At 55.3% G+C, this 18,814-nt stretch overlaps 10 protein-coding genes across 10 annotated transcripts; 4 read left to right on the forward strand and 6 right to left on the reverse strand.

Annotated features, from left to right (window-relative positions):
- The first annotated feature begins 77 nt into the window (after positions 1-77).
- L969DRAFT_508693 (uncharacterized protein) lies at positions 78-1,395 on the forward strand. Its single transcript, XM_014712153.1, has 3 exons — positions 78-579; positions 631-829; positions 878-1,395. The coding sequence occupies exons 1-3, from the start codon at positions 328-330 to the stop codon at positions 1,081-1,083; spliced, it is 657 nt and encodes a 218-aa protein (XP_014567639.1). The 5' UTR covers positions 78-327; the 3' UTR covers positions 1,084-1,395.
- Positions 1,396-1,707: 312 nt separating this feature from the next.
- Positions 1,708-2,403, reverse strand: L969DRAFT_50235 (uncharacterized protein; the record flags this gene model as incomplete). Its single annotated transcript, XM_014712154.1, has 5 exons — positions 1,708-1,841; positions 1,890-1,994; positions 2,058-2,210; positions 2,265-2,334; positions 2,383-2,403. The coding sequence occupies 5 exons, from the start codon at positions 2,401-2,403 to the stop codon at positions 1,708-1,710; spliced, it is 483 nt and encodes a 160-aa protein (XP_014567640.1).
- A 697-nt stretch (positions 2,404-3,100) lies between these two features.
- L969DRAFT_49831 (uncharacterized protein) lies at positions 3,101-5,782 on the forward strand (the record flags this gene model as incomplete). Its single annotated transcript, XM_014712155.1, has 7 exons — positions 3,101-3,300; positions 3,356-3,717; positions 3,771-3,971; positions 4,021-5,377; positions 5,425-5,481; positions 5,532-5,635; positions 5,688-5,782. The coding sequence occupies 7 exons, from the start codon at positions 3,101-3,103 to the stop codon at positions 5,780-5,782; spliced, it is 2,376 nt and encodes a 791-aa protein (XP_014567641.1).
- A 1-nt stretch (position 5,783) lies between these two features.
- On the reverse strand, positions 5,784-6,665 carry L969DRAFT_50113 (uncharacterized protein; the record flags this gene model as incomplete). The annotated part of the gene is made up of 3 exons (XM_014712156.1): positions 5,784-5,846; positions 6,199-6,372; positions 6,432-6,665. The coding sequence occupies 3 exons, from the start codon at positions 6,663-6,665 to the stop codon at positions 5,784-5,786; spliced, it is 471 nt and encodes a 156-aa protein (XP_014567642.1).
- A 327-nt stretch (positions 6,666-6,992) lies between these two features.
- L969DRAFT_95229 (uncharacterized protein) lies at positions 6,993-8,580 on the reverse strand (the record flags this gene model as incomplete). The annotated part of the gene is made up of 2 exons (XM_014712157.1): positions 6,993-8,131; positions 8,184-8,580. 2 exons carry the CDS (start codon positions 8,578-8,580, stop codon positions 6,993-6,995), a joined length of 1,536 nt encoding a protein of 511 aa, XP_014567643.1.
- A 195-nt stretch (positions 8,581-8,775) lies between these two features.
- L969DRAFT_508946 (uncharacterized protein) lies at positions 8,776-9,931 on the reverse strand. The gene is made up of 5 exons (XM_014712158.1): positions 9,622-9,931; positions 9,502-9,569; positions 9,303-9,451; positions 8,925-9,248; positions 8,776-8,852 (listed from the first exon to the last, which is right to left on the reverse strand). Exons 1-4 carry the CDS (start codon positions 9,788-9,790, stop codon positions 9,044-9,046), a joined length of 591 nt encoding a protein of 196 aa, XP_014567644.1. The 5' UTR covers positions 9,791-9,931; the 3' UTR covers positions 8,776-8,852; positions 8,925-9,043.
- Positions 9,932-10,072: 141 nt separating this feature from the next.
- On the reverse strand, positions 10,073-12,131 carry L969DRAFT_50109 (uncharacterized protein; the record flags this gene model as incomplete). The annotated part of the gene is made up of 7 exons (XM_014712159.1): positions 10,073-10,633; positions 10,690-11,356; positions 11,410-11,515; positions 11,623-11,661; positions 11,718-11,787; positions 11,840-11,860; positions 11,982-12,131. 7 exons carry the CDS (start codon positions 12,129-12,131, stop codon positions 10,073-10,075), a joined length of 1,614 nt encoding a protein of 537 aa, XP_014567645.1.
- A 147-nt stretch (positions 12,132-12,278) lies between these two features.
- On the forward strand, positions 12,279-13,841 carry L969DRAFT_88519 (uncharacterized protein). The gene is made up of 5 exons (XM_014712160.1): positions 12,279-12,414; positions 12,470-12,688; positions 12,753-12,862; positions 12,913-13,587; positions 13,638-13,841. The coding sequence occupies exons 1-5, from the start codon at positions 12,374-12,376 to the stop codon at positions 13,781-13,783; spliced, it is 1,191 nt and encodes a 396-aa protein (XP_014567646.1). The 5' UTR covers positions 12,279-12,373; the 3' UTR covers positions 13,784-13,841.
- On the reverse strand, positions 13,637-17,213 carry L969DRAFT_88521 (uncharacterized protein). Its single transcript, XM_014712161.1, has 5 exons — positions 16,584-17,213; positions 16,364-16,519; positions 15,714-16,311; positions 15,097-15,660; positions 13,637-15,046 (listed from the first exon to the last, which is right to left on the reverse strand). The coding sequence occupies exons 1-5, from the start codon at positions 17,146-17,148 to the stop codon at positions 13,897-13,899; spliced, it is 3,033 nt and encodes a 1,010-aa protein (XP_014567647.1). The 5' UTR covers positions 17,149-17,213; the 3' UTR covers positions 13,637-13,896.
- Positions 17,214-17,297: 84 nt separating this feature from the next.
- Positions 17,298-18,800, forward strand: L969DRAFT_95233 (uncharacterized protein; the record flags this gene model as incomplete). Its single annotated transcript, XM_014712162.1, has 6 exons — positions 17,298-17,519; positions 17,614-17,743; positions 17,795-17,857; positions 17,908-18,015; positions 18,062-18,142; positions 18,586-18,800. 6 exons carry the CDS (start codon positions 17,298-17,300, stop codon positions 18,798-18,800), a joined length of 819 nt encoding a protein of 272 aa, XP_014567648.1.
- Positions 18,801-18,814: the final 14 nt, after the last annotated feature.

The raw sequence follows: 18,814 nt of genomic DNA on the forward strand, positions 1-18,814 counted from the left end.
GCGCGCTTGATCATGTGTCAGTCCATATGGCAGTTGACACGTGTCAGCAATAAATGCCGGCAGTGAGCGCGACGAAAGCATGCAATATCCCGCGAAGTCAGCATCGGCAATCTGCGTGCATCTATCCTCTTCGTCCATATCAGCTCAATCTGAACGATGTGGGACTATTCGAGATCGACTGACATGACGTGAGTCGTTGCCAACGATGCGAGCTGAAGCGCTAGCAACCAGTCACGCGGAGAGGTGCTGTTGCCGCGATGCAGAACAGTCTCGGGCATCGCCATTCCTCCTCTCGATCCTCCTTGCGCCGATTCGTGAAAATTTGGCATGATCATGATCCACATTCTCACGGCGCTCGGAAGCCTCTTGGTCGCTTTCACGGCTGAAGTATTCTGCAAAGAAACGTCCACCTTCTGTGTGGCTGTGCCTACTTGTCGTGTCGTTTGCAAGGGGTCTTACGACCGAATTGGAGTGCCGTACCCAAGCCCTTTCGAGACGACCAGCATTATTGACAATTCGTTGTTCAGAGTCCGTCTCAATATGGAGGACGCTCATGGCAATCCGTACCCATCCTGTACAGTGAGACCTTCCTCTCCACATCAAAGACGCACAAGCTCACGATATAGACAGTATGAACCGAATCAGCCATGGACTCCCGCTTGCCTGGGCGGACCAGCCTGGGAGGGCAGTGACCTCTGGAAAGTGAGGATGCAGGAAGATTTTGGCAAGGTCATGACGGCAGAGAGCGACAACGGGATCGTCGAGGAGATGCTTCGCAACTGCTGCACGCTCGCTTGGTCGGTACAGACAGAGTTCTACTTCAATGCTCGTAAGTCGACGAAAGGTCGAGAACGTTGCATCTGAACTGTGCTCGCAGGCACTTTCGGTCACACGCCGCCCGTATTCCGCTTGATCTGCAGAGCCACATCCGCAAAAGTGTCTCTGTGGAAGTGCTCGGAGTTGTTCCCTGTCTCGGACCCAGATCCTGTCTGCGAAGCAGTAGAGGGAAATTGCGCACCTTTGCTAGGCACGCAGCGCAAGAGATGTCACTGGCCGGTAAGAAACCCTCCGCAAGTACAATAAGGGCTATGCAATTGTTTTTCCGACCGAGAGAAGCTGATCAGCTTGCGACAAGGAGATCACGCCGTGCCTGCAGCAGCGGGAGCACATTCATTCTGCAAGGATCGAACAGTCCTCCCGCACTATAAGCGACTGCAGCAACACCACTCTGAGATTTGCCAGACCGAAGATCTTACTCGGTTGCCGGTAGATTTCTCTTTAAACAACACATCCGTGTCATGAAGTGCGAAAAGCAAAGCAATTTATCGCATCGATGGAGTCGCTGCACATGTATTAAACGGCGAACCAGAACGGGGAGTGTCGGCCTGCCGCAGCCGAGCTACATTGCTGTGTGATGAACCGATGAAGGGCGATGCGCGACTGGCGCGCACGCGCGCAAACGTCAAAGCATCATTATTCCGCAAAGTCATCAGCGACAGTGTGTGCGCTTGATCCTCGTCCTCTACGATACCCTCGATCGACGATGTAACAGACTCGTGTGGCGACCAGCCGATGCGACCCTGTAACCAACGATGCGAGCTGAAGCGCTAGCAACCAGTCACCCGGATGCCCTGTCCATCTTTGTTCGGGACGAGGCACGAAAGATGCGAATGGCCGGTGCCGAATCCTCCCCAGGTACTGTAGCAGCTATGCATTGGTACTTCGGAGAGGAAGCGACGAGTTCGCACCGAGGCGGTCATGCCAGTAGCAGCGCGAGCCGTATCTTCGTTCCGTAGTGATTTTGCAAGAGTCGAACAAACCTGCTATCGCGTTGTAAATGACTGCAGCGCCGTGTGAGTTCCCGTACGTGCAACATGCGAAAGGCTTACTGCCGCTCTGAGGGAAGTAATGTTGACAGTCAGCTCGCAGGTAGAACTGCGGCGAAGCTGGGTCGCACACGACAGCAAAATCAGGCCGAAGCCTCTTGAACATGGCTGAACGCGGTCTTATAAGCATCGTCTAACGCGGCTACGGCTGCTCAAGAATGTGATACGTACTATCTGGACGATCGACGGCGAATCTAGCGAATTGATGGCCTGAGCAGCACTGCTGGATCATTTGTGACTTTGTTGGCGTGACGCCTTCCACGATAGGGCCATCTGCCGAGACAATCGACATTTCCCGTCCGGAAGCAAGTCGATAGCTTTGGCCTGTGTGCCGATCATGTGAACACTTATCGGCCAACGGTCATCAAAGCGGAGAACCTGTCGGCGTTGCTGTTTCGGCGAGGACGATGCATCTGAAGTTGGCGATGGGTTCCCCTTGAATCTGTGTCTGCTCCGCGTGCTCAGCGTCCGCTTGTTCAAAGTCCACACGTCGTACGCAGGTGATCTCTTCTTCCATGTTGACCGAAAAGAGTGCATCATGATCATTGATGAGTGTCGCGCCAAATCGCTCGCCGGTAGGCTCTTCGATGGCCAGTATGGCTGTGCATGTGCGCAAGGCAAGGCAGTACAGCTGTTGCTGGCTGGGAGGACAAGTGACTGAACGGACAAACGACACGAGGAGGATGCTGCTGAGGAAGCGCATGTCGACAAGGGCGAGAATGCGCTGGAGCCTGGCCTGATTTGACTTCTCCGTAGTAAATTGGCGAATTTGATTGGTCGAGCGAAATTACCCGCTCGCGGCCGAAAGTCGAGCAGAGAGGCAGACGACAAAGCCTTGGGCTCACGCAGAGAACTGGGCTTGATCCCTGCGCATGTGAGTTTCCTCTACTGCTTGCTCGCCTCTTGGTGGTCTGTGGCTTTTGCTACGACGGATGCGCTCCGAGGCCAGAGAGGCAACGAATCAACTTATCGTCTACCTCATCGTGCTCGGCGTCCATTCTCGGTGAACATAGCAGATTTATGACAGCTTGATAGCACTCGGTGCAAGTCTGCATCTACTGCCTGACTTCGTCCGCGGACGAGAAGGAGTCGAGTCACACATCGAGGTGGCTAGCGCTCATTCGCTCCGTGCCTGACTTCACCTACTGCGAGTGGCATATGCAGCGTACTGACAAGCGCAGTGCAGAGCCACATATAATCTACGCACAAGCGACATGGTGCTCTCGCTCAGCAAGACCAGCCAAAGGCTGGCTCGCGTTCAGCGCTCATTGCCGGCATGCGGAAGCCAGGCACGAACGCTGGCCACTGCAGCCTCGAGGATCGGTGACACAAAGGTGTCGATGAGCAACTTTGAGAAGGACTCCTACATCAACTATCAGCGAATCGAGGACAATCTCGCAGTCATTCGTCAGCGGTAAGTTTGCCACTCATATCGTGCTCGTGTGCCCGCTCAAGCTAGGTTCTGCCAGGCTCAACCGCCCTCTGACGCTGTCCGAAAAGGTCCTCTACGGTCATTTGGACAATCCTCATGATGCCGACATTCGTCGAGGCGCGTCTTACCTCAAACTGCGCCCCGACAGAGTAGCCTGCCAGGATGCGACAGCCCAGATGGCTCTACTGCAATTCATGTCTGCCGGTCTGCCTACTGCCGCAGTCCCTACGACGGTCCACTGTGATCATCTCATCGAGGCTCAGACGGGTGGCGTAGCCGATCTCAAGCGCGCCAACGACATCAATAAGGAAGTCTACGATTTCCTGGCTACTGCCACGGCCAAGTATGGCATCGGATTCTGGAAGCCAGGCTCGGGCATCATCCACCAGATCATCCTCGGTGCGTGAATGCATTGTCTGTTCGTTTGGGTAGAAGACTGATCTCCTTTGCAGAGAATTACGCATTCCCAGGTGGTCTGATGATCGGCACTGATTCTCACACTCCCAATGCTGGCGGTCTCGGCATGATCGCTGTCGGTGTCGGAGGTGCAGACGCAGTCGATGTCATGTCAGACATTCCTTGGGAGCTCAAGTGCCCCAAGGTCATCGGCGTCAAGCTTACAGGCGCCATCTCAGGCTGGACTACGCCCAAGGGTGAGCCATCTTCCTGTTATGCTTATGCCGAAGCTGACAGATCTGACAGACGTCATCCTCAAGGTCGCTGGCATTCTTACCGTCAAGGGCGGCACGGGTGCCATCGTAGAATATCACGGACCGGGCGTCGAATCACTCTCTGCAACGGGCATGGGCACAATCTGCAACATGGGCGCAGAGATTGGCGCCACGACCTCCATGTTCCCCTACAACAAGCGAATGGAAGCCTACCTGAATGCGACCAAGCGCGCACCGATCGCTCAGTACGCCAACTCCTTCGCACACAACCTGAAGCCAGACGAGAACGCGCAATATGATGAGCTTATCGAGGTCAACCTCAGCGAGCTTGAGCCTCACATCAACGGTCCTTACACGCCCGATCTTGCCACGCCATTGAGCAAATTCGCTGCGGCGGTCAAGGAGAACGACTGGCCCGCAGATCTGCGTGTTGCCCTCATTGGCTCTTGCACCAACTCGTCCTACGAAGACATGTCCCGCTCTGCGTCCATTGCCCAAGAGGCAGCTGATCACGGTCTGTCTGTCAAGTCTGCTTTCACCGTCACACCCGGATCAGAGCAGATCCGAGCGACAATCGAGCGAGATGGTCAGATGGGTGTTCTTGAGGGAGTTGGCGGCATGGTACTGGCCAACGCTTGCGGTCCTTGCATCGGTCAATGGGATCGTCAGGATGTTCAGAAGGGCGAGGCTAACTCGATCATCACATCATACAACCGTAATTTCACTGGCAGAAATGACGCCAACCCTGCCACGCGCGCATTCGTCGCCTCGCCTGACATTGTGACCGCGATGGCTTTCGCTGGCGATCTCACGTTCAACCCGATGACAGACTCGCTCAAGGGCAAGGATGGCAAGATGTTCAAGTTCTCAGACCCGTCCGGCAAGGAGCTCCCCCCTCGCGGCTATGACCCAGGCGAGAACACCTTCCAGGAGCCACCTGCGGATCGCGAGAGCGTCCAGGTCGCTGTTGACCCCAAGTCGGATCGTCTACAGCTCCTGAAGCCGTTTAGCAAGTGGAATGGCAAGGATGTCACCGATGCGCCTGTGCTGATCAAGGCAAAGGGCAAGTGCACGACCGATCACATCTCTGCCGGCGGTCCCTGGCTCAAGTTCAGAGGCCATCTCGAGAATATCTCCCAAAACTGCTACATCGGCGCCATCAACGAAGCGAACGACAAGGCCAACTCTGTCCTCAACCAGCTCACGGGCGAGTGGGACGGTGTCCCCCAAGTCGCAGCTTCGTATAGAGATAAGGGTATTCCGTGGGTCGTCGTCGGTGATTGGAATTTGGGCGAAGGCAGTAGCAGAGAGCATGCCGCTCTTGAGCCTCGCTTCCTTGGTGGCGCTGCCGTCATCACCCGATCTTTCGCACGTATTCACGAGACCAAGTGAGCTCACTCTGTATTCCTTGTCGCTCGCCTGACGTTCGCAACAGCTTGAAGAAGCAAGGCATGCTCGCATTGACTTTCAAAGACCCAGCAGACTACGACAAGTACGTTGAACCATCCCTTTCTACTTTGCAGCGCTGACGAGGACATACAGGGTCAAGCATGATGACAAGGTCGACATCCTAGGCCTCGACTCCTTCGCTGAAGGCTCTGAGCTTACCTTGCGACTTAAGCACAAGGAGGGCTCGAACGAAGAGGGTGAGCCTTGGGTTCCTGCTCTCGTGGCACGTTGCTGATTCGCCCTTTGCAGTCCCGCTCGTTCACTCATTCAATGCTGGTCAGATAGAGTGGTTCAAGAACGGCTCAGCCTTGAACACGATGGCCGCCAAGGCAAAGAAGGCGTAAATCACGCTCGATCTTGCTCACGGTCTGGCTTTATTATGAGAGCTGTCTGAAGACTGCATTGCATCTACTGTACGTCTGCGTTGCGCAACTTGGCATCCTTGGCTGCACCGATGTGATGTCCCGCGTCGACTAGACTGGGCACGAGGTGGGCAGGCGCGCTCGCGGTCTCACCTCACAATTGGATCCAATCTGCTGCCAGCATTTTGTCACACTGACTGCGCCAGAAGGGAAAATCTGGGCGCAAGTTCGTCCGTCTGATAGATGGAAGCCCTGATAGGGCGTGCAGATCATAGAAATGTCAGTCTCGAGCAAATGAAAGTATTGCGCTGTGTTCATTCGTGAGTTCATCAGGTTGCTGAGCAGGGACAGCGCTCACGAGGCGGATTGACCATAGCTCTAAATCTCCAAGTAGGTACACAGCACGATGAGATGATCTCTGCGCCCTCGCCGATGACGTCGAACGGCTTGAGGCCGTTAGGACCATGCCAGATACGGTGTGTGCCGCGCATTTCGACATCCGGAATCACAGGCCCCGATAAGGACGGGTCAAAGTCGCATTGGATCGCCTCTGCTGCGTCCACGACTCCTTTCTACCGGGCTCATCAGAGGATGAAGCCATACTTCCCTTGAGATGGATATGCAGACTCACTTCGCAGTGGAGTTCGCCATCTTCGAGCACGACCTGAGTAGTCACTCTGAGACTCCTAGCTTGCGCCGCAAATGGCTTATTGTCTACTATGCCGGAGCACAAGACATCGCAGTCCGTCAACCTGACACATTGAAAGGTGCCCTTTCGCGCTCTGCTCGTCAGCAGAGAGGTTGCGGGGTTGTTGTCGATATCGATGGGATCAGCTAGCTTGGCTGATTTGTCGCTTGGTCTCATGGTTGCCTTGCAGCCATGCAAGCAGGACAAGAGGAGAGGGAGGCTCGCAAATCGATAGAGCCAGCGCATCTGTACACCGTTGGGCACTACCACAGGAAGATGACGATAGGTATGAACAAGATCAGGGGAGCTACGAGCGATTTTTCACGGATTAGGATGGTTGGCGACGCGTCCTACAGCATCAAGAGCTATCATTTCCACCAAGCTCGGATGCAATGGTGATCAAGTCGTGTCTCTATAATGCAACAATGCGCTTGTGTGACTTCAGCGCTTTTTCCTGGTGTCCCAATGAAGAAATATCGAAGTGACGTGATCGTCTTGACGACGTTACGTAGACGTGATTGGAGTGCCTTTGATGACTTGTGTGAACATGCTGAGCGCTGCCTGGCCATATGCCAGCTTACCATAGGTGTACGCCGGTACCTCGTGTCCTGCACCATAGAGGCGGAGATACGAAAACTTTGCAGATCCGCTGAAAGCGTTCTTATACAGTCCAGCAGATTGTCCTGCGACCGTCCAAGCCGAGAAATTCTCAGATTTGTACAGCGAACTGCTCTGGGTTGATAGACTTGAGACGAGTGCTTCCACGCCAACGCTATTGAGGATATAGTCTCTATCGCCCGAGAAAACGTGAACGCGAACGCCAGCGTTGATGACGGTCTGCAACTGTGGAGAACTGTTGTACATCCAGTCGCCCGTCCTGGCAAAATTGGAATAGACTGGACTCGAGCTTTGCTGCCAAGTAGATGTAGCGCCAATGCTTGCCATGAAAGTCGAGTTGGTCAGCAAAGGCGTCAGATCAGCGGGGTAAGGGTCCGTGCTCGGAAGCGCGTAGAAGTAGACGTCCTGGTTGCCGGCAAGAGGGCTCAGCACGTAGTTGTTGCAGTAGGACTGTGCCGCAGAGCAAACAGAATTGCTCGGCTTCGATTGACATGATGCGATCTGACTGAGGCAGCCGCCACTCTTGTACAGTGTCGTATTAGCCTTTGTGATGGTGGCATCTGATACGTGCTGTCCCGTGGGGTTCGTCTTTGCAAACGTGGGATAGGCAGGGTATTGGACAAGCCCGTTCGTCAAGCCGTCGCCTACGAGCAAGTATTTCAAGGGAATGTTGACTGCACCGGTAGGCAGTTTCTGATTATTGGACAAGATCAAAGCTGAGAAGACGGGACCGTAGTGTCCTCCGTAGCTTTCGGTTGCAATCCCGAAGCTGTTGAGGGGAATGCCAAGATTTGATTGGAAGAGGAGCTGCAGGCCGATGTAGACTGCAGCAGCAGCTTGGGCGGATGTGCCGACGACATTTTGGCCGTAGCTGTAGCCCGCACCGACGGGTTGATCGATGAAGACCATGTTGGCGACGTTGGTCCAGGATTGCGTGTTGTTGACAAGACTCTTTGAGTCGTTCGTGATGCGACATGGACCATTCTCTTGGAACAGACCTATCATGGACGATGAACCGGGTCCGCCTGTACTTGAAGACCATCAGCATTCGGACTGAAATTGCGTAAGATTACTTGCCATTGAACCATGCGACGGTGGGCGCTGACGCAGGCGCTTGACGGCTAGCGAAATACCAAAAGAACAAGGACTGGTTTGTTGCAATGTCCAAGTAGCCAGACACAGCCTTGACGCCTGGCGTGCGCTCACACTGCCCAGAGTTGACGATATAGCGAATCTTCAGGCCTTGGTAAGCACCAGTATAGTTACTAAAGACGGTGTAGTTGGGTGTGGCAGCAGTGGACGCATAGGATAGATAGCGGTCTTGTGTAGCCGCTTCATTAGACGATGGCACGCCGCCAATGACGCCTTCAACGACAGGGATCTGCCCTCGCTTATAGGTGTTGTCTGATGCGACGAGGGCAGTAGCGACATGCAGCAGTGCCGTCAGTGCGGCCGAGCTCAGCAGTAGGCGCATGCTGGGCGTCTATCGGGCAGACTTTGGATATGACGACGGCAGATGTCGAGCGAGTGAGGGCCGCCTGTCCGTCTGCCCGATAAAGGTCGAGTCGTGTGCTTCTGTCGAGGTGATCGAGGCTACTTTTTGTGTCGCCGCTAGCGTCAATTGCCGGCGCCGACGTGGTGGGGCTGTAGATAATGGCCACGTGTCAGCGTTGACTGTGTCACTCGGTCAATCTGAACCGGTATCTCACGCCAGCTTGAGAAGCTGCAACGCTGCCCGCGCGAGTCCTAGCAGACATCATCTCAGCGGGTCTTCAGGGTGCAGTGCGCCGCATTCCTTGCAGTACATGCACCACAGACCGTCTTCATCCATCACGACTCTTGAGAGCACAAGAGCGCGCATTGTATCAGATCAACCTGGTCGTATTGAAGCTGGTGACTGGCTTGCAACTGCGGCTTGACCTTTATGCATCTTACCCTTAGCTCCATGGCCAGCACCACGAGCATGGGGCGTTCATCTCCTTGACATCGAGTTGTGTGGAGTGACAAGGTTGCACGCCTCTGAGACCGTAGCTCCTCAATACCATGGGCTGACATCCTTCGTAGTCTTTGGAGCAAACGAGGTTGACTTGCGGTGCCTCCCATTCCCATTGATGTCTATCCACGCTCATGAGAATCACAAAGCTGTCGCTTTTTCAGTCTCGGCGCGATTGAACGAGCGCACGACCAGCTGCTTACTTGAAACTGACACGACAGCATCTAGTGATCCCGGGCGTTTCTGCACCAGTCAATTCCCTGATGAGAGTGAAGCTGAATCTTGCCGCGTCAGGTTGGCCGAGATATTCCTGCGGCTCGAATTCGAAAGAGCCGATTCGAATGGGGTTCATCTGGCATGCGCTGTGAGAGGCTGATGCGCTCATGGAACCGTATTGCTGACCCATGTTCTGACAATGTCTCGGTTGCCCCTCCTCTCTCCGACCCGCGTGAGGAACATAGTGATGCTCGCTACCGGCCCTGTCAATGTTTGGTACAGATTGCAAGAAGAGCAACAACGAACACCAAGCATCTGTCGCCGGATCAAAGACTGTGTCCCGGCTGCATCTGGCCGTGTACGACATATTCATGCTGTACTCCTGTGACTGGTCACCACGGTCGCGCGGCAGGATAGGGAGTCCGGGGAAGGCGCAGACTGTCGAAAGACACAAGAGAAGTGCAAGGTGCCGCATGACCCCCAGGCTCGAGGATGTGCTGGTATTGCGGGAATAGCTAGAAGCAGATTGAATTGGGGCGATGCGAAAATCGTGTACTGCCGCGATTTTCCTTACAAAGCAACGATAAAGGGGCCAAGAGTGGCTAGCCAGTACGATACACCGGACGCGAGGTCATGCATTGTTCGGGGTGACGGTATCCCTTTGGAAGGCGTAGCGACACTAATCGTCCTGATCGCGTTCAGGCCCACGGTAAGTATATTGTCCTAGTGCGGAGGCGAGTCCGATGATGTCCGCAGCTCAAGCTCTGATCTTCTTCCGAGCTTGTGCTTCCGCGGCGCCAGTCGAGCTGTGCTCTACCGCAAAGTGACGCTTGCTGAGCCAAACGCTCTCGGGCACGTAAAAGTACGAGACGATGCCCATCATGGTCACTGCAGCCCAAATGGGTGGTCCGAAGTTGAACGTCTGAGCTGTGACCGGGAATTGGTACGGCGAGAGCAATACGGCCGTGAGAAAGAGCGACCAGATCAACGCGATCCAGCAAAAGGGCAAGGAGAAGGGGCCGTTGTTCCACTTTGCTTCTCTGTACTTGTGCGGCGTGCAGAAGACGCGTGCGCCTGCGACGAGAGCGTATGAAGTGATGAGAGGCAGTCCGGCGGCAGATACGAGCGAGGTGAAGGCGACTTGTGATGGCAGGATGGTACAAATGAGAGCCGCGGAGACGATCCAGATGAAGAGAACAGCGTTGCGCGGCTGGCCATGCTCGCTAATTCGACTGATCCATATCGAGCCGGGCAGGACGCCGTCGCGAGCGATCGCATAGATCAGTCGAGAAGCTGCTACGATGGCCAGACTGGTATTCTGTCATCGCTCGATACCGATCAGCGAACGCCGCAATCAAGCTCAGAGTGGCCGACCATGAAGAGCCCAAAGATTGCAACTGCAGTCATCACAATCTGACCCGCGTTTCCGAGCGCGAGAGCATACAGGTTGACAAAGGGCTGTGGCGCATCCAACGCAAAGAGAACGTCAAGCGAGGGAGAACAGAGCAGAAAGAGCATGAGCACGGGAAAGGCAAGAATGCCTGTTGCTGCGCATCCCCAGAAGAGTCCTCGTGCTGTCCTGAGACTTGCTCCTTGCGTTTCTTCAGCGATATGTCCAGCAGCGTCAAATCCTGTCATGACACCCGAAGTCGACAGAAAGACTAGCATGATATTCCATATATCTGGAGCGCCGGTGCCATTGTAGTAGGTGAGCAGGAAACTAGCCGGCTGAAAGCCATACGTGCGGGCAACGCCGATGGGGAGCCAGGTCATGGTCATAACGAAATCGATCATGATGATGGCAAAGCTGCCTCTGAAGATCCAGGTAAACACGCGAGGCGGCATGAGATTGGTAAGAATGGCAAGTGCAAGGAAGACCTGAGCGCAGAGCCATGCGACGAGGCGGTATTCGAAGTTGCTGTAGTCGAGCGGGCCATCAAACGTCGCATGGAAAGCATTAAGCTCAGATATGAGGAAATTGGTCGTAGCTTGAGTATTACATGCCACAAATGATGTCCATGCAGTAGTGGACCAGAAAGCACTGGCCCACATTGAGAACAGGTCCTGATCTCGCCGAAGGAGGAAAAAGCGTACGTGACAAAGCCGAAGAGACGCCCGTACTTGGGACCCCCAGCATCGGCTGCCCAGATGTAGATGGACCCCGAGAGCGGTACGGCTGAACACACTTCGGCCAAGACGGCTGCGATGATGCACATCAAAGGTATAGTCAGCAGGAAGCCAGACCTGCTCTCATCCTCAAGATGTCTAAAGAGAAAGCGAGTCGAGCATACCAGAGCGCAACCGGACCGCCAGACTTTATGCCGATCGAAAAGAGGATGCGGATACCTGAATCGATGTGATGGCGTGACATTCTGGTACCCATGACGCAGATTGGTACGTACCGCCGACAAAATAGAGTGAGCCAAAGGCTGCACTGAAGCTCTCGAATTGCTTCCAGCCGCGATGCAATGTCTGAAAGATCAGGTGAGACTCGGCCTGCCGTGAGAAAGCAGCGTCACTGTACTTGTGTGTAGCCATACTGGCGCTAAGCATGGTCAACCGAGTCAGTGCATGCCCAAATGAAACCAAGACAGCCGTCATAAAGCCCTTTCGCGGCAGGGCCCGACGCAACGAGGAGACGAGCCGTCCCAGACATTGAGGCAGACAGCACAGTACACCTTGGTCATGAGGTATGCGCGCTTCAAGTGTGCTTGTTGAGGATCGCGTATGGGTGCTGACTCGTCGACTGAGCTTACAAGAACATCCTCATCGGAGGGGCCAGACAAGCCGTCCTCATGGCCGCAATTCGCTATCATGTTACGGTCTTGATTGTCAAAATGACACAGTGTTCGCGGAATCAGAAGTCCAAGCTGGAAGTTGTGCTTTGCAGCCCGAAGTCTGCGTTTGCGGCGAAGACAGTCGACGGTCCTTCTTCGGACGAGATCGGCGCGAGGAATAGAAATGAATCGAATTGCCTGAAAGCGACGACCTGACAGTCAGCGATTGACCGACCTCCTTCGCGACTTCTGCGAGCATCCGGCAGCTCGCATAAGCCACCATGACGACCCAAGCATTCATTGTAGCAGCAAAACGGACGCCGTGAGCTCGAACAGCAAGATCTCGTGGTCCTACCAATTGACATTGCTCTGTGCAGGTTCGGAGCGTTCGGCGGCAAACTCAAGTCGTTCAATGCGGCTGCACTCGGTGGCTTAGCCTCCAGAGCGGCTATTGCCGAGCTGCCAGAAGGTGTCAAGTTTGACCAAGTCATCTTTGGCAGTGTGCTCCAGAGCGACAATTCGGGCGCTTACCTAGCGCGGCACGTCGGACACCACGCCAAGCTGCCTGTAGAAGTGCCAGCTCTCACTATCAACAGGTACAATGGCATTGCGCGCCCATGTTGATGTGACTGAGCGTGTGTGTGCTCGCGCGTCTGGCAGGCTGTGTGGCTCTGGATTCCAAACGATCGTCAATGCCGTGCAAGAGATCAAGCTCGGCGAGAGCAACGTCGTTCTCACTGGCGGCACAGAGAATATGTCCATGGCACCATGTAGGCTCAGACCACTGCGCAATGCTCAGACGGTTGACATGTCAGGGTAGACACGCTGGCTGGCGCGGCGCGATTTGGATCAAAGTATGGCGTCGATCTCAAGCTGGAAGACTCTCTCGCAGCAGCATTGACAGATCGCTTCCCTACCGTCACGCCAATGGGTATAACAGCAGAGAATCTCGCTGACAAGTTCGGTATCACGCGAGAAGAATGCGACAACTATGCCGTTCAGTCTCAGCATCGATGGGCAGCAGCACAAGAAGCGGGCGCATTCAAAGACGAGATCGCACCCGTCAGTGTACCGGGACGCAAGGGCGCTGTTGAGTCGTTCGAAATCGACGAACATCCGAGACCCAAGGTCGACTTGGCCGCAATGACTAAATTGCCCGCCGTATTCAAGAAGGGCGGCGTGGTCAGTGCGGGCAATGCGAGCGGTATCTGCGACGGTGCAGCTGCCAACGTTGTTGCGAGCGAAGAAGGTGTCAAGCGATACGGTCTCAAACCTCTCGCACGAATCTTGAGCTATCACGTCGTCGCTGTTGAGCCATCTATCATGGGCATCGGACCCGTTCGAGCAATTCAGGGCGCCCTAGAGCGTGCATCGCTCAACATTGACGACATCGATCTGTTCGATATCAACGAGGCCTTTGCAGCGCAATGGCTCTCTGTGCAGCGTGAGCTCAAGCTGCCTAATGAGAAGTCCAACATCTTTGGCGGTGCGATTGGTATGTCGCTCTTCTTCTTCTGTTCAGGAGTTCACTGACAGTTGGTACAGCGCTGGGACACCCACTCGGAGCATCTGGCGCTCGCATCACTGCCAACCTCGTCCACAACCTCATCAGACTCGACAAGCGATATGCTGTCGGCGCAGCCTGCATCGGCGGCGGACAGGGCATCGCAATCGTACTCGAGCGATGCTAGCTAGATCAATCACACTGAGTCATGTCACACTGACGTAAACACTGAAAATTGCATCGCATGACATTCTCGAGAGGTGTAGCTCCATTCCCTCTGAACAGATGCTCACAGCAAGCTCAGAAGAAGTCCTTGAAAGCCTGCGTGTAGTCTTGCGAACGGTCTTGACCCGCGAGACCTGTCGCGACTTGCTGAGGCTGGCCAGCGCTCGCTCGTCCGCTATTGTCATATCCTCCTGTGCTGTAGGATGCGTAAGGACCCGAGGGGGCAGCAGGGCTGGCACCGTAGCCGGTCTGTGCCGGCGCCGAGCCGTAGTTGCCGCCTTGATTCGTCTGACGTTGGCCATAGCCAGAGTTTTGCTGGCCGTAGCTAGCATTTTGCTGGCCGTGCTGACCATGTTGACCGTAATTCTGACCAGGTCGACCGCTCATCTGGTAGTAAGGCGCAGGTGCTTGCATGCCATAGTGCTGAGGATAATTCGGCGCTTGAGGGTTGCCTTGATAAGCCGCAGGGCTGTATGCGGGTTGTCCGTAAGGATAGTATGGATAGTAGCCCATCATCGATTGCTGATACTGTTGTTGCTGCTGTTGCTGCTGCTGAGTTTGAGGCGGTTGTTGTTGGCTTTGAGGTGCTTGACGAGCATCATTCGAAGCATGCCCGTTGTGCTGCTGGGGTGCAGACGGTGTTCCGGGCGCTTGGTAGCCATTTTGAGGCGCACCAAGCTTGCTCTGATCCTCATTGTGAGCACGGTTGTAAGCGGGCTGTCCGTAGGCGTCATAGCCGCTGAATCCATGCTGTTGTTGGCGATCTTGTCCGCTGTACAGATGAGAATAGTCTGCTTGATGATTGCCGTAGCCATGCGTCTGCTGAGCCTGCTGACCGTAAGAACCATAGCCTGTCTGCTGAGCTGGTACATGCGGTGAAGGCGTTGTGCCTTGCGTTGGCTGTGAACTTTGCTGGTATGTGTCACCCACGAGCGATGCATAAGGTGAGTTGACACTTGGCGAAGCTTGAGAAGGCGCTGTCAGACTAGCAGCACCGTAGCCAGAGTTGTGCAGACCCGAGCTGAAGCCACTGGGGTGGCCATACTGGTAGCCAGGGCCAGATTGAGACACGTTCTTGTCGGTGTATCCTGGCTGCGATTGCTGATAGTGCTGCTGCTGTGGCTGTTGCTGCTGTGCTTGCTGCAGCTGCTGTTGGCGATACTGTTGCTCGTAGTAAGCTTGCTGCGCTTGTTGAGCAGACAGCTGAGGGTCTGCTGCGGTATAGCTGGTCATCTCAATGTCAGTAGATTCGAATCACATGATCATCAGGCCTACCTTGGCTGCACATGTGCAGGCTGAGCAGGCTGCTGTTGTTCAGACTCGTGCACGCCCAAGCTGCCAAATTGCACGCCGACGCTCTCGACTGCTCGCTCGATGGGCATGACCACCGGTGCATCTTGCTTCAATCTCTGGTTTTGAGTACGGCGAGCGGCCAGACCGGGAGGACCCATGAGATCACTGGGATCGGGGCCGAGCGAAGCAGAAACTCCGACGTCCTTATGCAGCGGCGCGCCCGCTTCTGCTGCTGGCGTGTCGACTGCTAGCTTGCCAGCCGTATTGATTCCTGGTGGAGGAAGTGATGCAGGCGCAGCGTGCTCAGGCTCAGGCTGGCTTGCAAGCACAGAATCTGCCCACGCCTCGCCAATGCCGAGCGATTGGGGATCGTGCGCTGTCGCGGCTGCGGCTGCCGCTGGCGTATTGCCCCATGGGTCATGCGAGACTGGTTGACTAGGCTGAGGATGCATGTTGACTTGCTCGACTTGCGGCTCGACTGGCGCTTGACGGGAGGCCGAAGACGGTGCAGCAGCAGCTTGTGCTGCCTTCTTGATCTCTTGCGCTCTGTCGGCAAGTGTCAGCGTCCAGCACACAATTCAGCCAGCAGAGATGCTCACTTTGCGATCTGCGCCCAAGAAACTGTCGTGCCAGGTTGAATGACGCGGCTCGGTTTCGGCGGTGAAGGCAAAGGCGTGATGCCCGCGTCCCGGCCTGCTTCTCCGTCGAGCACAGCAACATTGCTATCAGGCGCTTTCGGCGCGTCTTTGTGCAACATTGCGTCGGCTCCTGTCGGAGCAGCAGCGGAACCCATCAAGCGCGAGAGCAGCGTAGCACCTCCGGCGGGAGTCGACCAGGATTCGACAGCGTCCTTGCTTGCGAGGGCTTCTTGTGTCAGCTCTGTCGGTTGCTCTGCTGGCACCTGGATTTCTGGCTGTGCAGGCGGTGGCTGGACGACTTCGCGTTTCTTGCCCCATCCTGCCCATGGTCCAAGCGTGGCGGCAGCAGGCGTCTGGGCGGGTGTAGAGGTCGTAGGCGTGGACCATTCTGCTACTGAAGATGATGCAGTAGGTTCGTTGGACCAATCTTCAACGGGCGCCTCTTCCAGGCCTGCAGTGCTGGTCTGGGCTGGTTGTGCATGGCCGTTTGCGAGTCTCGATGGATTGCGTGGTACTCCTCTCGCTGCGCCTCTTGCTCCTCTTGCTGTGCCTCGTAGACCTGTGCAATAGACAATCATTTTGTGTCGACCTTTGGCTCTGAGGCGGCATACCTCCAGCAAGGCCTCCTCGAGCACCTCTAAGACCTCCTCGACCTCTTGATGGCAATGCGCTGCCGTCGGCCACGGACGCGTCTCCCGCCGCTCCGCTTGGCTTGACGGGCTTCTTGATCTTCTTTGCAGATGTAGATGACCATTGCGTGGCTTGACCTGTCAAAATGCTTCACGTCTCAGCTACGGGGACTTTTGGAAGTACTGAGAGCAAGGCGCGTACCGCCTGAGATTCGCCCGATCGCCAGCTCGAGATCACCATTGGCCTCGCCGAGCGTGAAGAGCAGATCTTGATCCTTCCAGTCTGAGAAGATAGACTTGAGCGTCGCCAACTTCTCTGGTGGAAAGCGTTTTCTGAGCTCGAGCGATTCTGCCGTCTCTACCTCTCTGTCATCTCTGTCTGTCGGTTGTGCTTGTGTGTTCCCAGGTCCAGCTCTAGTAGACTGCCGTCTGCGATGACCAGAAGTAGGAGCAGCAGCAGCAGCAGGCGCAGGACTCTCGCTAGCTTCATTGCTCGTGGGATCCTGAGGGGCTGATCCGTCTTCAGTCGGATTGGGACCACCTTGACGCCTGTTCGAACCTGCGCCTCTCGCTCCTCCCCTTGCAGTCCGCGCTCCTCGGCCTCTTCCTCTGCCTCGATGAGGTGCAGTACCGTTGTTCTGAGCATGAGAGTCACTTGGGCTCATGCCACTGTCTTGACCCTCTTGCGCGACGGCATTGGCTTTGCTAGTCGCCGAGTCTTCTTGGGGCGGGCCAGTCGCAGCTGCCACTGGATTCGCAGACACCATGATGGTCGCTACACTTCGAGAGCAGCGTTGGCTTTGATTTTTGCCGCAAGCAAAAATGCAATGTGGGGGTGTCGCCTCGGCTGAGAGGGGGGTGATGTGGAGACAACTTCCACTTCACTCATCACCTGGCCCTGGCCACCCCTGCACACATGAAGGCGGCCACTCTCCTCTGCTTTTTCACATTCCTCTTTGCATCAATAGCTTGCCGCTACCCTGCGAAGCAATTCAGCCTCTGCCTCGGCCACTTGCCTTGCAAAGTGGAATGCAAGACAGATTTGCGCGGGAACGCCATTGAGGTCTCTGCGGGCTTTGGCCCATCGCTCACCTACTTCTCACTTGGCCCGCACATTAACAGCAAAGAGGCCTACTGTGTACGACCTACCCTGTTTCGATTTGGCTCGCGCACTGACCTGGCGCGCTTTTGCCCCTGTTTTCTCCGCAATTTTCTGCGTGTCCATGCTGCAGGGCACTCCGAAGACCGAACCCCAAGTCACTTGCCACGCTGTGACAGACTTCTTCTCGCCGGATCATGTTGTGAGTTGGCTATGGACTCTGCGAGACTTACCCATCACGAACAGCGTGGGCGGTCAGCAAGGTGAGCTGATTCGTTGACTTCTGCATACCTGGTCTGACGCTGTCGCGTCAGATATCATCAAAAAGTGTTGCAAAGTGAACATGCTACGTCGCTACAAGGTGGACTGGATCACAGGTCAGGGAATCAGCTTTACTATGAAAGCGCAGAATTGATCTGCATGACAGGCGACCATGAAGAACTAGACCCCCCGGTGACAGCACAATTCGAATGCTCGGGAGACTATTTCGTTCCCGAACATTATGCCTTTTGCAGGAGTATCTTCCCCGGCCAGCGTATGTCGATCTATGGGCGCAGTGGCGATGCTCATGCAAGGTGCAGACACGAGCAAGTGTGAGCTACTCGATCGATGCGGTGTCGTCAAAGCGTCCGTTCTCAGCTGCGGTAAATGCGTATGGCGAGGTCAGCAATCGCTAGGAGACCCATCGGCGAGCGATGCCGTGTGCCCCTCGTGAGCTCATGTCAGGCATTCTTGCTCGGAAGGACACGGTTTCGTTTTGGCTGTTACGCGCAAGCTCTCGCCACGCCAGACGATAGAGTCACTGGACGAATATCGTCGTAATCATTGCATGCGAACGAGAGCACATGCATCGGCCGAGGCAGCGCAGAGTCTCGGCTTTGTGCAGTGCCTCACCAGACGACGCGGGACCAGTCGCAACCATTGCTATTCGCGCGCGCGAAGACTTTGTTGCAGCTGTCTGCCAGAATCTCGCAGCTGATATAATCTGTCCACCTGGTCAAATGACAAGTCATTGTATGATGGGCAATGTGACCGACGATCCTTCTCGAAAACCTCCCGACATTCTGGAGCGGCATAAGGCATGCCCTCTGCCACTTTTGGACAGTGGATGTGAATCTCGTCTTCTCTGAAGTCCCACTGGCCGGTGATGACGTCCAAGTCGACCTCGAACTTTCTCTCGACAGTGCAACAAGCTTCGACGATCTCTACAAGGACGTTCCATCAGATGTCGATACGCAATATCGTCCGATCGGCCTACCTGAGAACCTTCCAATGTCTTCTCCAGGTATCGTCCAATCACCTCGCATGACGTACTTGTAGTTGTTCGGATCGCC

The sequence above is a fragment of the Mixia osmundae genome (assembly GCF_000708205.1).
Source record: "Mixia osmundae IAM 14324 unplaced genomic scaffold scaffold_6, whole genome shotgun sequence".
Lineage (NCBI taxonomy): Eukaryota > Fungi > Basidiomycota > Mixiomycetes > Mixiales > Mixiaceae > Mixia > Mixia osmundae.

Excerpts from the sequence above, each read along its gene's own strand:
- L969DRAFT_508693 (XM_014712153.1), top strand. The coding sequence starts at position 328 with ATGATCATGATCCACATTCTCACGGCGCTCGGAAGCCTCTTGGTCGCT. Across the intron at positions 580-630 it reads ATCCGTACCCATCCTGTACA|TATGAACCGAATCAGCCATG; the intron begins GTGAGACCTTCC and ends CGATATAGACAG. Across the intron at positions 830-877 it reads AGAGTTCTACTTCAATGCTC|GCACTTTCGGTCACACGCCG; the intron begins GTAAGTCGACGA and ends CTGTGCTCGCAG.
- L969DRAFT_508946 (XM_014712158.1), bottom strand. The coding sequence starts at position 9,790 with ATGCGGCACCTTGCACTTCTCTTGTGTCTTTCGACAGTCTGCGCCTTC. Across the intron at positions 9,570-9,621 it reads TCCGGCGACAGATGCTTGGT|CGAGCATCACTATGTTCCTC; the intron begins GTTCGTTGTTGC and ends CAGGGCCGGTAG. Across the intron at positions 9,249-9,302 it reads TGCTGTCGTGTCAGTTTCAA|CTTTGTGATTCTCATGAGCG; the intron begins GTAAGCAGCTGG and ends AAAAAGCGACAG.
- L969DRAFT_88521 (XM_014712161.1), bottom strand. The coding sequence starts at position 17,148 with ATGGTGTCTGCGAATCCAGTGGCAGCTGCGACTGGCCCGCCCCAAGAA. Across the intron at positions 16,520-16,583 it reads GATCGGGCGAATCTCAGGCG|GTCAAGCCACGCAATGGTCA; the intron begins GTACGCGCCTTG and ends GCATTTTGACAG. Across the intron at positions 16,312-16,363 it reads TCGAGGAGGCCTTGCTGGAG|GTCTACGAGGCACAGCAAGA; the intron begins GTATGCCGCCTC and ends TCTATTGCACAG.
- L969DRAFT_88519 (XM_014712160.1), top strand. The coding sequence starts at position 12,374 with ATGACGACCCAAGCATTCATTGTAGCAGCAAAACGGACGCC. Across the intron at positions 12,415-12,469 it reads GTAGCAGCAAAACGGACGCC|GTTCGGAGCGTTCGGCGGCA; the intron begins GTGAGCTCGAAC and ends TGCTCTGTGCAG. Across the intron at positions 12,863-12,912 it reads GAATATGTCCATGGCACCAT|ACACGCTGGCTGGCGCGGCG; the intron begins GTAGGCTCAGAC and ends ATGTCAGGGTAG.